Source organism: Camellia sinensis, chromosome 5, assembly GCF_055761805.1.
Source record: "Camellia sinensis isolate YWXY chromosome 5, ASM5576180v1, whole genome shotgun sequence".
Lineage (NCBI taxonomy): Eukaryota > Viridiplantae > Streptophyta > Magnoliopsida > Ericales > Theaceae > Camellia > Camellia sinensis.
The window spans coordinates 179,642,589-179,660,659 of NC_138965.1; the positions used below are offsets into that span (position 1 = coordinate 179,642,589).

The following is an 18,071-nucleotide window of genomic DNA, read 5'->3' on the forward strand; positions in this document are numbered from 1 at the left end:
CACAACAATTCTTGCCGCCATTATCTTGGCAAGATGGACGTATTATGTCCTTATTGTTCAACCTTACATTGGATGGATGAAAAATTGACCAAATCATCTATAAAGCGTCCATTATTCGGAACTTGCTGTTTGGAAGGAAAGATTAGGCTACCTTTACTTATTACACCCCCTCCATCACTTCAAGTGTTGTATGATGGGAATAATGATCAATCAAAATCCTTTCGAAGTTATACTCGATTGTACAATGCAGCCAATGCTTTTACGAGTCTTGGTGCTACATTGGATCCTAGAGTACTCAGTGGAAGGGGTCCTACATCATTTACAATTCACGGGGAATTATGACATCGAACAGGATCACTGCAACCACAACCAGGGCAGGATGCGAGTTATGCTCAACTGTATATCTAAGACCCTGATTCAGCGTTAGAAATTCGTAATCGTAGAAATCCTAACTTGAGAAGGGATGTGCTCAAACCTATTCAGGATAATTTGTTGTAAGTCAATGCATTTGTAGCTACATTTCGCTAGGCTCATGCCATTTTACATCAATTAGACGCGGCAGGACACAGTCTACCTGCTCATCTTCATTACAATTCAACAACTGATCGACGTCGGTATAACTTACCAACTGCAGATGAGATTGCGATTGTAATACCAGGTGATGGAACAGAGGTAAGTGGAATGAGAGATATTATCTTACATTTCCAAGGAAATAATGAGTTGATGCAAATTAATGAATGCCACCCAGCATACTTGCCATTACATTATGTTCTATTATTTCCTTATGGTGAGCTTGGATGGGAACCTGAGTTAAAATTGTGGAATGCTCAATATGATCGACTTTCAACTGATTGACTTACTCAAATGGATTTTTATAGTTATCGTTTGTTTGAACGACCCACAGAGTATTCAACTATTTTGAGAGGTGGGAAACCATTTCAAGAGTTTTTGGTAGATGCTTGGGCCACAACTGAGCAAAATCGATTGACATACTACAAGCTTAATCAAGGGAAACTTCGGGTTGAGCTTTACCAAGAGTTGTCAGATATTGATCCAGATTATGTGCGACCCGATCAAATTGGTCAAAGGTTTGTTTTGCAATCTTCATTTACTGGTAGTCCTAGACATATGTTTGAAATCTTTCAAGATTCAATGGCTATCACGCGATACAACCAACACCCAGATATTTTTCTTACCATGACTGCAAACCCTAATTGGCCAAAAATTACTTCAGCATTATTATCACATCAAAAACCTATTGATCGTCCTGATTTAATTGCCCGTGTTTTTGAGTTGAAGAGAAAATGTTTGATGAAGGAGATAGAAGCAAATAAAGTGTTTGGAAATAAAGTTGCACATGTTTTTACAATTGAATTTCAAAAACAAGGCCTCCCCCATATGCATGCACTTTTATTTCTTAAAAGTCCAGACAAAATTCAGACATGTGCTCAAGTAGACAAATTGGTTTGTGCAGAATTTCCAGACCCAAAAGATGATCCTATGCTTTTTGAAACTGTCAAATGTTGTATGGTACATGGACCATGTGGTGCTCGAAATATGCATGCACCATGTATGGAAAATGGTAGATGCAGTAAGAGATACCCTCGAGCTTTCATAGAAACAACAACTATGGATCAAGATGGATACCCCATCTATCGTCGTCGCAATAATGGCCAAGTACATACTGTGAGGGGGCAAGAAGTTGATAACAGGGATGTCGTACCATACAATGCATATCTTTCTAAACTTTTCAACTGTCATATAAATGTGAAAGTATGCGTCGGAAAGAGATGTGTCAAGTATATACATAAGTACATTTATAAGTGTTATGATCGTACAATGATGGCGTTGGGATCGATAAATGAGATTCAACAATATCTTGATACAAGGTATATTGGACCTCCAGAAGCTGCTTGGCGAATATTTGGTCATCCTTTGCATGCAGAGATACCAACAGTTGTACGATTGGCACTTCATTTACCTGGAATGCATCGCGTTGTTTTTAACCTAGAAGAGTCATTAGAAACGATTCAATCTAGAGCTGGTTAACAAATGTCAACTCTTACTGGTTTCTTTGCATATTGTGCTGCCAGTGAAGATGAATGTCCATTCACTTATCAAGAATTGCCACAGCATTTTGTATGGCTCAAATCAGAAAAGAGATGGAAATCAAGAGAAAGAGGATATGCAATTGGTAGAATGTACTTTTCCAGTCCTAATTGTGGTGAAAGATTTTATCTGCATTTGTTACTAATTGTTATCAAAGGACCAAAGTCATTTCGGTCTTTACGCACGGTCGATAATGTTGTGTATGATACATTTAAATTAGCATGTGTTGCAAGGGGGCTTTTAAAAGATGATGAAGAATGGATACAATGCTTGAAAGAGGCTGCAGTTATGAAAACTGGATACCAATTGAGGAGATTGTTTAGTGTTATTCTCACCCAGTGCTCTCCACTAAATCCATGTGCATTATGGAATCAATTCTCAACGCATATATGTGATGATCTTGCACATAAGATTCGTACATTGTTTGCCATTTCTAACCCAACTGAGGCTCAAATTGAAGATTATGGTCTCCATCTTTTGAATCAAATGCTTCATGAATCAGGCAAATGTTTAATTGACTTCCCACCCATGCCACAACCTACTGCAAATTGGAGTGCAGTAGTTGGTAATCGATTGATATTTGAACATCAACAACTGCAGAATGAGGCACAACAGGCAGATCCAGAAATTACTATTGATTATCTCAACAATGGACAACGGAATGCTTATAACACAATCATTTTTTCAATTTTTCAAAATAGAGGAACTGTTTTCTTTCTTAATGGGGGTACTGGAACAGGGAAAACATTTCTGTACAATACGATTGCATTAAAATGTCGTAGCCGTGGGCATATCGTTGTTACTGTGGCTTCATTTGGAATTGCATCATTGTTATTGGTAGGAGGTCGCACTACACATTCAACATTTTCCATTCCGTTAGATGTCTTGGAAAATTCACTTTGTGGGTTTACTAAACAATCATTACAAGCTGAGTTGTTTAGAGAAACAAAACTCATAATTTGGGATGAAGTTCCTATGCAACATAGACATTGTATTGAGTCGGTTGATCGTACATTGAGGGATATTCGTGATAGTGAAAAGCCATTTGGGGGTATTACTGTTGTTCTTGGTGGAGACTTTCGACAAATCTTACCAGTTATACCTAAAGGATTTCGTGAGCAAATTGTGAATGCATCATTAAGACACTCTGTTCTATGGAAGCATATACATATCTTAACTTTGGATTTGAATACGCACTTGAATCATGAAGACCATGAAAATGTTATTTTTGCAAAATTCTTGATGGAGGTAACACTACTTTAACCTTTTTCTTCATTATATAGATTATTTTAAATTAATAAATTGTGTTTACACTCATATTTTTTTTAATTGATTTCACTTTTTTTAGATTGGGACTAATCCTCAAGAAATCATCAACCTTCCATCAACAATACACAAATGTCAAGATTTGAATGAATTGCTTTCTACAGTTTACCCACAGTTGAATATGATAGAGACGTTGACCCCAACATTTTTAACTAAATGCACCATTCTGTCTGTGCGTAACGATGATGTCAGTGACATTAATACTACTGCGTTGAATATCTTTCCAGGGAGATTATATACTTATTTTGCAGCAGATAAAATGTCTGAAGATAATGAAATTGATCCTACCATTACAAATAGATATCCTAATGAATATTTAAATTCATTGGATCCTCCCGGGCTACCAACTTTTAAGTTAGAGTTGAAAGTGGGTTGTCCTATAATATTGTTAAGAAATATTGCACCGAAAGATGGACTATGTAATGGTACAAGATTGATGGTTACTAGGTGCGACACTCGCATAATTGAAGCTCAAATTTTAACTGGAGAAAAGTTTGGCAATTTGGCATTCATACCAAGGATATCTTTGACACCATCTTCTTCAGAAATGCCTTTCCAAATGGCAAGACGTCAATTTCCAGTCCGATTAGCATATGCCTTGACCATTAATAAATCTCAAGGACAATTTGTGAAATTTGTTGGAGTTGATTTGCGCATACCAGTGTTTAGCCATGTCCAATTATATGTGGCATTGTCCAGATGTACATCCTTTGATCGTATAAGTATTCTCCTCCATAAAGATAGTTTGGATTCTACTACAAATATTGTTTATCCTGAAGTGTTGTTGTAGTGTTCAATGTTCATTAAATCATGTTTTATCAAAAGGTAACCATATAGATTTATTTCTATTGATTATATATATAGATTTTTTTTTTATAAAATTTCAATCTAATAATAATTGGAAATATGGATTTTTTTAGGATTGGATAGAAAAATTTATGGAGCTTAAAAGGAGAAATACAACTAGCTTGCTTCGATGGAGATGTAATAAGGTAATTTCAATCTCAAAGTATTTTGATATGTATATTTTCAACAAATATACCAATCTATATTTTTTTTTTGTTTCCATAAATTACCAGATTGTTGTGCATGTTCCTCATTGGGGATACATACAAGTTGATACCAAGACTTTTTCAAAAGTAATGATGAGGAAGTTTGGGCAAACACATGTTTGAAGACATGTTATTGACACATCTTCTATAAAGCATACATATTCTGGAAAGTTTCGACCCACTTTTCTTTATAAAGTTTTAACTCACTCTTTTGGCGTATGACAATATATAATGTTTGTTTTTCTTATGTAGTTAGAATTTGATTGGCAGCAGTAACACTAACTAGTGTGCATTTTAATTTTAATTTCATTTAAATTGCAGAGTACTGGCTGGTGTGCATTATTTGATATTTAATTTTTTTTTTTATATTTGATTTGTTTGGAATTGTAGAGTGTAGTCTATTAAATATATTTTTATAATTGCATTTTAATCTTGAATTTAAATAGTGTTGCAATTACAATTATATTATAATCCTAATATTATTTACACTGTGCCTTCAAGCACGGGCATACGCTAGAATATGAACTACATGCTAACTATGCCTTCAGGATCCTCCTAATAGCGAAGAGAACATATTGGAAAGAAGAGGAGAATATGGACTACATGCTAACTATTAGATATTGATTAGGAATCATCCCAACCATTCAAATGAAATGTATCTCTTAATCCTACATATTGGGAATCATCCCAACCATTCAAATGAAATGTATCTGTTGTAGTCGTGAACATATTGGGAAGAGTCGCATGGCACGGTGTAAATAAATTTAAATAGTATTGGGATTACAATTATATTCTAATCTTAATATTATTTACACCGTATCTTCAGACACGGGTATACGCCAGTATATATATAGAGAGAGAGAGAACTCAACTTTCCCATCTAAAAAAAAAGAACTGTAAGATTGCATTTTTTAAATTTTTTTTAATTTTTAATGTAAAATAAAGTTTGGGTCCTTTTGTTTGTTTTGGGCCTTTTTAGTCAAAGAGTAAATAATAAATCACATGGGCTTATTACAATATATTATAAAATTGGCCCTTCTCAAATTTTAAGGCCTGAAGCTTGGACTTGGCTAGCTTTATGGTAAGGTCGGGCTTGATAATTCTTAGTTATGATGTTTATGGCGTCTGTAGTGAGAAATTGAAAAAGTTAGCGCATTGCCTCTTGAGATGTAACACCATTTCACAGGTCTGGGAAATTGCCCCATGCAATCTGGGCATCATGCTTTATCGTTTTCAGAGTTTATACAATGGGTAGAGCTCATAGATTATGTGAATAAAGAAAATAGGCTTCCATTGTGTCTCATGGTTTTCTTACTGACTCTACCTATTAATATACACATTAATATATCAATTAATATTATGTCATTATTACTGACTCTACCTATTATACAAATTATAAATATTTAAAATCTCTAAAATTATGTTACATCATCTGTAATATACTAATTAATACATATAAGATTCTTCTATTTATATCTCCAACATTACTCTTTATGGTTTTCCCTGCTACTTCCCTGCTACTTCTAAAATGCCATTCCCTGCTACTTCTAAACAAGATCAACTCCCCCACCACCACCACTGTCTCTCATGGTTTTCTTCCTCTTTCTCCCCGATTTTCTCGAGAATATGGACACAACACCCCATCTTGATTCTAGGGTTTTATCCTTCATATTCCTCTCTCTCCTCTCCTCTTTTGTCTTTGTTCACTGTCAGAGTGACGACGATTCAGTAATGCAGGCTCTCAAGCAGAGCATCAACCCTCCGAGTTCACTCGGCTGGACCGACTCAGACCCCTGCAAATGGCAGAACGTGGGTTGCTCCAGTGACAATCGGGTCACCCAAATCCAAATTGGGCATCAGAAGCTGAAAGGCTCTCTTCCTCCGAGTCTCGCCAACCTCACTTTCTTGCAGAGACTCGAGTTCATGTCCAACCAACTCACTGGTCCGGTTCCAAGTTTGTCCGGGTTGAGTTCTCTCCAGTTCTTGTTCCTCAACAACAACAATTTCTCTTCCATTCCCTCCGATTTCTTTCTCGGAATGACATCTCTTCAAGGCGTTTATCTCGATTACAACCCCTATTTGCCGTGGCGAATCCCGGAAAGTCACCAAAACGCCTCGGCTCTCCAGGTTTTCTCTGCCAGGGCGGCCAATATAATTGGAAACATTCCCGAATTCTTTGGCGGGTTTGTGAATCTGGGTTCCTTACATTTGGCATTCAACAATCTCGAGAATGGATTGCCGGGAAGCTTTTCGGGTTCGTCGATTCAGTCTCTGCGGTTGAATGGGCAACGGGGTATTAGTTCTAAGCTCATTGGCTCAATTGGGGTGACACAGAACATGACCCAATTGAACCAAGTGTGGTTACATTCCAATTCTTTTTCGGGTCCTTTACCGGAACTTTCAGGGCTAATTGGGTGGTAGAATTTCAGTGTTAGGGACAATCGGATCACGGGTTTAGTACCCGTGTCTCTTGTGAACCTTCCATCGCTTAAAGTTGTGAATTTGACAAACAATCTGTTACAAGGCCCGACCCCAAAATTTCATTCTTTGGTTGCAGTTGATATGACAATTAGGACTAATAGTTTCTGCTTATCTGATCCTGGTGTTGGTTGCGATTCCCGGGTTAATACATTGCTTATGATTGCACAATCTGTTGGTTATCCAACGGTGTTTGCGGATAATTGGAAAGGGAATGATCCTTGTGTCCAGTGGATAAGTCTCACTTGTTCTAATGGAGACATTATTGTTGTCAATTTTCAGAAAATGGGTCTTAGTGGTATGATTTCTCCCAATTTTTCATCAATTACTTCGTTGCAGAGACTAATACTTGCTAATAACAATCTTACGGGTCTATCCCTAATGAGCTCACAACTTTGCCTAACCTAAGAGAATTAGATGTTTCGAACAACCGGCTTTATGGGAACATTCCATCTTTTCAGAGTAATGTACTTGTAAAAACTGATGGGAATCCTGATATTGGGAAGGATAGTGTTAGTCCATTGCCGGGTACGCCCTCAGTTAGTGGAACAAAGACTTCGGGAAGTAGTGGCAATAAGTTGACTGGTGTGGTTGTGGGTTTGTCCTCATCATTCAGGTTCAGACCATGATGATGTTAAGATTACCATTGCTGATTTGGGTTTGACTGGTGGGACAACGAGTGAAACATACAGTCATGACAGTCGTGGACCTAGTGATATTCGTGTTATTGAAGCCAGAAATATGGTAATCTCCATTCAAGTTTTGAAGACTGTGACCAACAATTTTAGCGAAGAGAACATATTGGGAAGAGGAGGATTTGGAAAAGTTTACAAAGGAGAGTTCAATGATGGGACTAAGATTGCGGTTAAGAGGATGGAGTCTGGAGTGGTGAGTGACAAGGGTTTGGATGAGTTCAATTCTGAGATTGCAGTGCTTACTAAGGTTCGACATAGGCATTTGGTTTCTCTCTTGGGTTACTGCTTGGATGGAAATGAGAGGCTACTTGTTTATGAATACATGCCTCAAGGGACTCTTAGTAGGCACCTGTTTCACTAGAACGAGGAAGGGTTGAAACCCTTGAATGGTTGAAACGTCTGACCCTTGGCCTAGATGTGGCTAGAGGTGTTGAGTATCTACATGCTTTAGCCCATCAAAGTTTCGTCCATAGGGATCTTAAACCAACGAACATTCTTCTAGGAGATGATATGCGTGCTAAGGTTGCAGATTTTGGACTTGTTCGTCTCGCACCAGATGGGAATGTTTCAGTTGAAACAAAACTAGCTGGAACTTTTGGGTATCTTGCACCAGAATATGCAGGTATTGTATATTAAGCTCATTTTGGTGTAGGATTAAGTTCTACAACTATTGCTCGTCTTCTATATGCCTTGACAAATAATTAGTTTGTGGTGCTTGAAATAGTGAAAATACACTAGTGTGGTTTAATTTATTTGAACTGTCATATCCGTAAACAACAGGGGAACATCAAACTATCAATAGACAAACCAATGAAACATGAAACAAAGAAATTTCAGCTAGCAAAGGATGAGTGTGAACATAATGCAATTCAACTTAATATTTTGTTTTCAATTTCGTGAATGCCTATCATATCCCATTGGCTGATCATGTGGGATTGGATTTACTTCACTTCACAATTAGGTTGTCTCTTTTTCTGTGTATCTAATTTTTTCAAGTTAAAAATTTGGAAACCAACTTCACAAACTTGGCGAGAATGAATGAGATAGTGATGATGACTTTATAGATGATGCATAGTATTCTGATTTCTGAATGATGGATTATCTCTCAAGCTTTGGATCTGGAAGTATGTTTGCATCTAATTAGACAGTTTCGCTCATTTTCATGGTTGGTGTTATTAAAGTATTCATTTCAACATGATTTTGGTTGGTGTTATTAAAGTATTCATTTCAACATGATTTCCAGCTATTATTAGCCACGGCATAAGCATGAATGGTAATCATTGTCTTTATGTGTATGTCAGTCTACAAGGTTTTCGGTTTTAACCACTTTGAGGATCCTTTTGTTTGAGAATAAATTTTTTTTTAGAAGTTTTGGTGTTTGGTTGCACAAAAAAAAAAAAAAAGGATGGTAAAATATATTTTCACAAGTAGAAGGAAATTGACTTGCGAATCTGATTTCCATAAGTTAGTGTACGTTCCGTGCTCTCACCGCTTACAGGAAAATACAACATACTCGCCCCTAAAACAAGACCTGACCGGTGTATATAGACTCTAGCGTATGGAAAACTTCTATAAGGTGCTGACCAATTCTCCATCATTTGGACAAAACCTTGCAATATATTTTGTTTTCACCTTGCCTGAAATTTGTTTGGAAGTTCGCTGCAAAACATCAGAAAATGAGATAATGAAATTGTTTTCCAAGTAAAAAGTTGTACATGAAACATGGTATTCCATGCAAAATATTTTACATTGAAACAAACAGAGCCTTCACATTGACCCCTTGTTTGACATGCTGATCTTGGGTTTATTTGAAACCCAGTACGCACATGGTGTATGATGTATGTTTACCAAGTTGAATGAATCCATTTATTTTGCTTTACTTGAAATGTATCTGTTGTAGTCTGTACATTTTCAATAAATCTTCATATTGTTGGAGTAAGATCATTGTGTGGTTTGTTTCATTATTGTATCACATACAATTGATGACTATGTCTCGTTGAATTGAAAGTGCCCATATAATGATTTATAATTACTATAAAACTCCCCAGGGGTGGGTGTTCGGGTTTACACATCATTTTCTCTGTTTTTGGTTTTCAACATTCATCTTGCTGATTACTAAAATGTTAATGTTTGACTAATGTACAGAGACAGGACGAGTGACAACTAAGAGTGATGTGTACAGCTTCGGAGTGATTCTAATGGAGCTGATTACAGGAAGAAAGGCACTAGATCAGACCCAGAAGGAGGAGAGTGTTCATCTCGTCACATGGTTCCGCAGAATGCATAACAAGAAGGACACATTCCGGAAGGCTATTGACCCAGCAATTGATCTTGATGAAGAAACGGTTGCCAGTGTCAGCACTGTTGCTGAGCTGGCTGGACACTGCTGCGCAAGGGCTTCATCTCAGAGACCTGACATGGGTCACGCCGTCAACGTACTCTCATCTCTCACCGAGCTTTGGAAACCATCAGACCCTGATGCTGATGACATTTATGGAATCGATTGATATGACGCTGCCACAAGCAGTCAAGAAGTGGCAGGCTCTGGCTACGTCTTCATCAGCTTTACTTGGCAGCGGTGACAATAGCCAATCGGTCATTTAAGGGTTCATTTGCATCTGCAGATGGGAGGTTAGAGACTAACTGAAAAAAACAAGACTGCAGTGTGAGTAGAGTTATTATTGATGGATGGTTCTTGTTGAGATATGTTTGTTCATTCTCCAGTGGGTTGTTGATTTAATCTTTGAACAACTTTTTTTACTTTTCTTTTGTTATATGTTCTTAAAAGTCTTGGAAATGCATATAAATAAATTATTATGAGGTCTCTTAATGTTCATTCTGTTGGGCTTTGATGGAAAATCACCCTCACCCAATATTCACAAAGATAGTTAACTATAATCTACCATGTCCTCTTCTCTAGGTGGACTATGAAGTGATACATCCACGTTGGCTGTGAAGTGAATTCTTATTATAATTATTTGTCATATGATTATATAATGTGTTATCATCATTGTTGTGCCATGTGTTGTTTCCCATTGTCTTATAATGCTGGACGCACAATTTTTTTTTTGTTACATTTAATTTATTATATTTTACATGGTACATTAGTTAGATGTTAGTTGATTTTATGTGATTTTTATTATATTCATAATGGTTGTGTTGTGGATCTATAGCATGAAATAATAAATTAGAGGAGAAATTATAAAAATAATCTTAATGTTTAATCTTTGTAACATATTAAATTCTAAATTTTTTATTTATTCAATCGAAATCTTCTGTTTGTTTCAAATTATTATCATTATTAAGACATTCTTATTGCACAGCTCACCAGCATTCTAATATAAAACTATCTTAACATATGTATTATATTACACATCTCTCCTTATCTCTCTATATATATTATGTTTGTGGATTAAATGTTATTTTTTATGAAATGGTTCAGTATATATGCATATAATATATGTATGTGGGTGACAAGTGGCGGATCAAGAATGGTTGTTGGATATGTTGCCAGCCAAATGGGTTTAGTTGGTCTTTTTGAATGAATGATCTTTTAAAGCTTCAACAATAATGACTACGTGGTTACCAATCCTACTTGTCTCGTATTCGTTCCCTCCATTTCATTGTATATCAAAGAAAAATGTTATAGATTTTAAAAGTTTTATTAAATTTTTTATCAAATGTCTTATATAGGCGTAGGATTTACATCATGTGGGTTCATATTCATGTGAAATATTTGTTAGAAATTTTAATAGAACTTTTAAAATCTCTAGCATTACTCTATATTAAACTCAGATTGAATTTGAGAAATCTATAATAGATATGATTTTAATAATTTGTGTTGGGAGATAAGTGTAATAAAATGAAAATTATATAATTATTAAATTGACTTAAATGTTTTTATAGATGGTATACACAAAAAAATTCAAGCACTTCTCTCAAGCATGGCTTGCGATTTTGGTGCTTGATTATTTGTAGTCCAAATTTGCCGACTTGTCCGTCAATTTGGTAGATAAAAGATAATGCCTACCCAAGTTTTCTGTTTTTATTTATTTATTTTATTTTAAATTTTATTTAAATTAAAAAAATAAACAAACAAACGAATAAAAAACTGCCCCACTGTACGCTGTTTTGTATCTTATGTAATGGATATTGATATATCTTGTATTGTATCCATGTTACATAAGATATCACATTTTCTCATATAAGTACGCACTAGTTTTTAGTACTGAAAAAGCCATCAAACTAGTTTCATAAAAACCTAGTGATTGACGAACCAAATTTGTTATAAAAAAAAAAAGAAAGAAAAAAAAAACGTTAAACCAAACTAAATTAATATAAATCAAGTAATTGACAAAAAAAAATTTCCAAAACATAATAAAATTGCACAATTGAAGATCTAAATAATGGAACACCTTTGAAATGCGTCATATTCACAACAAAGTAGTGAGCATTGATCTTTCCACTGTTTCTGATCAAACATGAGTCTTTAAAGAGTGAATCTGACAACATTGAGAAGTCTATAAAATTATGATTTGCTACTGAGCATCATAGTTCTTGAAAACCAAATCCGCGCAACATGCTGGTCTCTCCTTTTATTTATTTTTAATTAAGTAAAAGAAGTATATAATGGTAGTTATCTTCTTGTTCGCTAGCCAATTTCATTTCATCCTGGGTCTCTCGAGCAAGGATCCTCGGTCGTCCTTTCCTGTGACCCTCCCTGCCGCCCTCACCAAAATGAGGTCGTTTTGGGCAAAACGATGTGTTTTGGTTAGTGTTTTTTTTTAAAAAAAAACCCAAAATTTGAGTTTCATCTTCCTCTTCCTCTTCCTCTGATATGTTCTGTTTAACCCTAACATATCAACAGGTACAGAGAGAGAGAGAGAGAGAGATGGAGTATAGACATCCATCCTGCAAAATGAAGAGATCAAACACAAATGAATTAGTCATAGATAGATTTATGCTATGTTTGGGTTCATTAATTTTTTCATTTCCTTCTCTGTTTCATGCACAAACCCCTCTACAAAAAAATTATTTAAACATTATTAGGAGATTTGGAACAACTTTTAAGTAAAAAATTAATATATTGAGTTCTTGTATGGTTCCCTTTTTGCTGGTGTACTGCTACTGAATTTAAAGAGTGGGATTGAGAGCAAATGTAAGCTCAATGATAGTATCATCTGTAAATCCAGTTAAAACAAAAATTAATATATTGAGTTCATATATATCTATATAGTATCATCTGGATAAGACAGAGGACATAATAAAGAAGGAACATAAATTCATTGACCATTGTTGGGGCAAATTTCATGACCTTGTTATTCTTTCTATTCCTTATTTTAATGAGATTGAATTTGTAGCCAAGAAGGCTTTCAATGTAATTATTTTCATATAATAAAGCTAGGTTTTTCTTTCTTTATTTGGCATGGTCTGATTTTATGTTCCAATTGTATGCTTGATTTATATGGTTGTTGTGACTTAACTCCTCATTATGTTCAAAGAAGCTTCGAATCAACCTATTTTGCTCTGAAGCCTAACTCAAAAACTTTCAAAGTGTGGAATTTTCTCTTAAGAAGGGTAACCTTTGCTTTACGTTCCAATTATATGGCTAACATAGTCTGTTCTTATTTAACTAACAGCTTCGAATTAACCAACTTTGACTCAAAACACAATCTACGTGGTTCGAAGTATGGAATTTTCTTTACCCCGCTTACTCCTAAAGAGTGAGCTTGTTTTGAGTTTCTTCGCTACTTGACCAATTACTAGTTTTGTAAAGTTTGTTTATCGCGAAGTTCAAAATATCAAGCATGAACTGTGTTCTTACAAAAGGCTCCTTCGAAGGACTTCATCCTTCATTGAAAACCTAAAAGCATGCTTTTAAGTCTTTCGAACCAAATTAATCCCAATTACTCTTGCATTTGGGACATGATTCTTGTTTCGAAGTCAATTGCTTGCTCCCAAAACCATTTGACAATCAGGCTTTGAAGCCAGCCTCTTATTTTAAAGACCTATAGAGACTTCGAAGCCAACTACACTTTGTCAAGCTGGATACTCAACATATGTTTCCCTCCAGAAACTCTCTTCATTTTAAATTTGGGACCCTTCATATTTTAAAATAAGGGTTTTAATTTCACATGGACCCAAACCATAAAATAATCATTTCGGATCCACCTGACCCACTCAACTTGTTTGGGTAACTTTTGGACAGAAAGGTTTAAAAACTCCTTTCCTTCGTATTCCATCTATATACTTGCCCAAAATTTCCTTTCTCTTCCTTTTGAACTTGTCCGCAACTTTTCGTTTCTCATCCACCTTCCTTTTTTACCCCTTTAGTAATGGCTTCTCTGAAAGTGCATGCCGTTGAGTGTGTGAGTCCCTCTGTAGCTCTAAGGAGACTCATCAATGAAGAATGTGAAAAATAAAAAGCTGGTGAATGGTGTGCTGTTGATGGGCGCATTCTTATTCCTCGCCGTTATGCTCAATGAGAGTAAGTACTTGGACCCATTTTCAGGGAGGCTCCTACTCAGCTCCCTGCCTTATACGCTCGTATGGAAGGTTATTGCTTACTCTACGAGGGGGGCCTTGACTGGGGAAGCTGGAGGTTGAACCGACCCCACTTTTGCTGGCCCACAATACAACCTGAATGGGAAGAATGGTATGATCGAGTTTTTCCCGCTAGGACACTTGACCTTCAGGAACTCTGCCTCCTTGATGCCCTTTGACTGGCCAGGTTTTCTATTCTTGAAGACCCTTTCTTTATACCTGTTGCTTTATGTTTTTGGAATTCTTCTTTTAATTTTTTTCCAATTTTGATGTGGTATGATGGCCCCTACCATTCTGGATATATGCCATCTCTTAGGGTTATCCCCCATTGGCACTCCTTTTGGTCCTAACTATCCCGATCTTAATGTGCCCTTTTCCATCCCTCCTTTGAACTCCTCCTTCAGTGATTTTGTACACTCTGAAAACCCAAGGGAAGGCCCTGTGTCAGACAGAGAGTTCTTCTTCTTTCTTTTGTCTTGGCTTTGTAAATTCTTATTTTGTACTTCTTTTCGGAGGATTATGACTGAGTTTGTCCCCCTTGCTAAGGCTCTGGCTTTGGGGAAGAAAATAGCTTTAGCTCCATATACTCTGGGCCATGTGTATAGAGCCTGCTCCTAGTTTTGTGAAAAACCTTTAGATGCCAATCAAGGGGGGCCACTCTAGATATTACAGCTTTGGCTTTTTGCTTATTTCACTGCTTTGCATTCTAAGTGTTTGAGATTTTTACTGTTAAACCCGACTTCTTATGGAATAAAATATGCCAGAGTTTCACTTTATCTCTTCACTTTTGCCTATTATTCTACTTTCTTCCATCAACTCCCAACTTCCCCTCATTCTCACACTTTCTTCTGTCCCTTCGAAACCAATATTGGCTCAGCCTGGTTATGGACTTTCCTAGCTGATAGAAACTATTCTTAGCCCCAGCACAGGGATATATGGGCTTCTATTTTAACTCCAAGAGAACTTTTCATTGGCACTTTAAACCTTAGAGCCTATAAATGCATAGCAAAATCTTATTACCCTGCTCAATTTGCCAGGCAATTTGGGCTTACCCAAGGGATCCCTATTCCTCTTTGTAATCAAACTAACCTCAATCTTGTCACTAGAGAGCTGAAAGTGCAAAGATCAAGGTTAGAGGAGGCAACCTCCAAATTAATTCAAGACTTGAATTTCAGTTCATTCCCTTCATCCCACAAGGCATTGCACTAAAGAGGTACCTGAACTGGTGGTCAGCAAATATGGAGGTACACTTAGCCATTCCCCCTCAAGATCTATTGGTGGGTCTAGGCTTACCTTCTCAGGCCCAACCTAAGGGGACTGGGCTCATCACTTCTTTTACTGCTTCTACTACCACAGCTTCTGCTATCTTAGAGACTACTCTTGTTGTCTCTCCTCCTTCTGCTAGAATCACCAGGGCTGCTTCGAAAAGAGGCATGCATTTCCATTTTTTCCTTTCTCTTCTCTTTATGATGTTTATAAAGCCATGTTCATCTACTTATGGCTTTTACTTATTTATTTTTTTAATGCAGGAGCTTCACAAGTAGAATCTCTTCAGAGAGTTCAGGCTTTCAATGTCCTCAAAGGTAAGCAACAACAACAAAGGAAAAGAAGATTTTTGCTTGATCCTGAGGAGGAGATGCCTGAAACTCACTTAGAAAGGAAGAAACAAAAAAAGAGAAAGAGATACCATTGAAAAGAAGGAAGAAAATGAAAGAGATTCCTATATCTTTATCCTTTGGCTTCACTCCATATCTTCCTCATCTAATCTTTACCTCAGCCCAATTTACTCTCCCTACAATCCTGGCTGCTCTTTCCCCTCCTAAGGAGATCCCAGTTATCACTTCATCTTCAATGATAACTGATATTCCCAGAGAAGATGCTGGTAGTTCACCAATTCTTTGTCCACCATCGCTATCCAACTCTAGTCCTTCTTCTCTTGACCTACTGGTGGCCAAGACTATAGACACTACTATGGACACTTTATCCTCCTCTCCTATCCCTATGCAGCCATCTCTTCCTTTCATTAAAGACCTTTCTGCACCTTCAATGTCAGTAGAAGAGATGGACATTTTTTAAGCTAGGTTGACCAGCCTTTTTAACATACCTTCTACCATTCCATCAGCTAGTAATGAAGCTGAACCATTAGTTCCGGTTGACTCTTTCTTGAAAATTTTTTAGAGCTCTTCAACCATCGGTAGGGCTTCTTTACCTTCACTGGACTTGGGTACCTGTTTGGAATTGCTAACATCATTCTTAAGGATCCCATGCGCAGCCTTACAAAGACTTATCATCAAGAATGGTTTCCTCTAGTGCTGTAAGGTCATTGAGCAATTCAACATGGCTATTTCAAGTCATCTGTCTCAGGCAGCAGCTACCATAGATTTTTATGTCAACATTTGTCATATTGCCAAAGCTGCAGAGGAGAAGCTACCAAAAGACAAGGAATTTATTTCTCATATACATGCTGAGGTGTCTGAATTGAAAGGATAACATTCCTCTGCTTCTCTGTTTCGAACCCAGCTCTTGGAGAAGAAGGCTCAATTAGAGGAAGAGTTATCAGCAGTTAATCTAGCCTTGGATCGAACTACTACAAAGCTATAGATCACCAATCAAGGGCTGACTGATCGAAGGCAGGACATGGCTATAGCCATTCAGTTGTTTCCATCCCTTAGGAGTAGAGAATCAATTATAAGGGAACAACTAAAACATTGTACTGATTTTTAGGCTAACTTATGGCTGCATATATTCAATTCTATATGAAATGAAATCCTTATTTATTGTTCAAGTGTTTTGGTGCTTCTTGTTTAGCATTTTCTGCAGTCATTGTGTTTCCCACATAGTTGGATAATAAGGTTTCAAGTACCTGCCGTTAATTTTCTTAGGATGCACATATCCATTCAGATTTCTTAAATGGTCTGCTCCCCTAGGCAAGACTCTATGAATTTGATATGGAACTTTTCAATTAGGTGACCATTCGCCAAACTTATGGCTTTTAATTCCTATTGGAAGTATTGTCTTCCATACTAAATCACCTTCATCAAAATTAATGTGCTTAACCTTCTTATTGTAGCTCTTGATTGTCTTTTTATTTTGAAATAGAATATTATTTAATGCAAGAGTTCGAGCTTCATCTATACTCTCTAATTCCAAAAACATGCTTTAATGGTATTGCTCAGAAGTTAATTGGTTCTGGCATTTCACCCTCAAAGACTTAATGTTAATTTCTATAGGCAATAATGCATCATGTCCATATACTAAAGCATAAGGAGTTACTCCTGTACTTGATCTTGGAGAAGTCCTATAAGCCCATAATACATCTAACAACAAATTATGTCAATTTCTAGGATTATCCTCCACAACTCTTTGTATTCCTTTTTTTAAGGATTTTTTTGGATGATTCTGCTTGATCATTTGCTTGTGCATAGTAAGGAGTGGAATTAACAAGACTAATTCAAAATTCTGCTGTGAAAGACTTTACCATCTTTCCATCAAATACACTCTCATTATCTATAGTTATGGTCTGTGGGATGCCAAATCCGTAGATCAGATATTTAATAAATCCAATAATCTCAGTTTGATCCACAACTTTATATAGTTTAGCTTCAACCCACTTAGTGAAGTAATCTGTAGCCACTAGGATGAAACAATGGTGCTTTGAAGAGGGTGGATGCATTTTCTCTATCATATCCATAGTCCAACCTCTAAATGGCCAAGGCTTCACAACTGCATGTAAAACAGTTATTGGTACATGTCTTATCATGCCATGTTTTTGGCATGCCTGGCAACCTTTAGCATACTCTGTACAATCTTTAAGGATGGTTGGCCAATAGTATGAATGCCTTCGAATCAACCATCTCATCTTTACACT

At 36.5% G+C, this 18,071-nt stretch overlaps 2 protein-coding genes and 1 pseudogene across 3 annotated transcripts; all 3 read left to right on the forward strand.

Annotated features, from left to right (window-relative positions):
- The first annotated feature begins 864 nt into the window (after nucleotides 1-864).
- On the forward strand, nucleotides 865-2,049 carry LOC145791913 (uncharacterized). Its single transcript, XM_082872367.1, has 2 exons — nucleotides 865-1,081; nucleotides 1,475-2,049. The coding sequence occupies exons 1-2, from the start codon at nucleotides 865-867 to the stop codon at nucleotides 2,047-2,049; spliced, it is 792 nt and encodes a 263-aa protein (XP_082728493.1).
- Nucleotides 2,050-2,052: 3 nt separating this feature from the next.
- LOC145789096 (uncharacterized) lies at nucleotides 2,053-4,763 on the forward strand. Its single transcript, XM_082872368.1, has 7 exons — nucleotides 2,053-2,524; nucleotides 2,612-2,984; nucleotides 3,096-3,357; nucleotides 3,458-3,622; nucleotides 4,356-4,427; nucleotides 4,515-4,574; nucleotides 4,740-4,763. The coding sequence occupies exons 1-7, from the start codon at nucleotides 2,053-2,055 to the stop codon at nucleotides 4,761-4,763; spliced, it is 1,428 nt and encodes a 475-aa protein (XP_082728494.1).
- Nucleotides 4,764-6,018: 1,255 nt separating this feature from the next.
- Nucleotides 6,019-10,546, forward strand: LOC145790289 (receptor protein kinase TMK1-like; annotated as a pseudogene). Its single transcript, XR_014328973.1, has 2 exons — nucleotides 6,019-8,282; nucleotides 9,806-10,546. The product of XR_014328973.1 is annotated as a receptor protein kinase TMK1-like (transcript).
- Nucleotides 10,547-18,071: the final 7,525 nt, after the last annotated feature.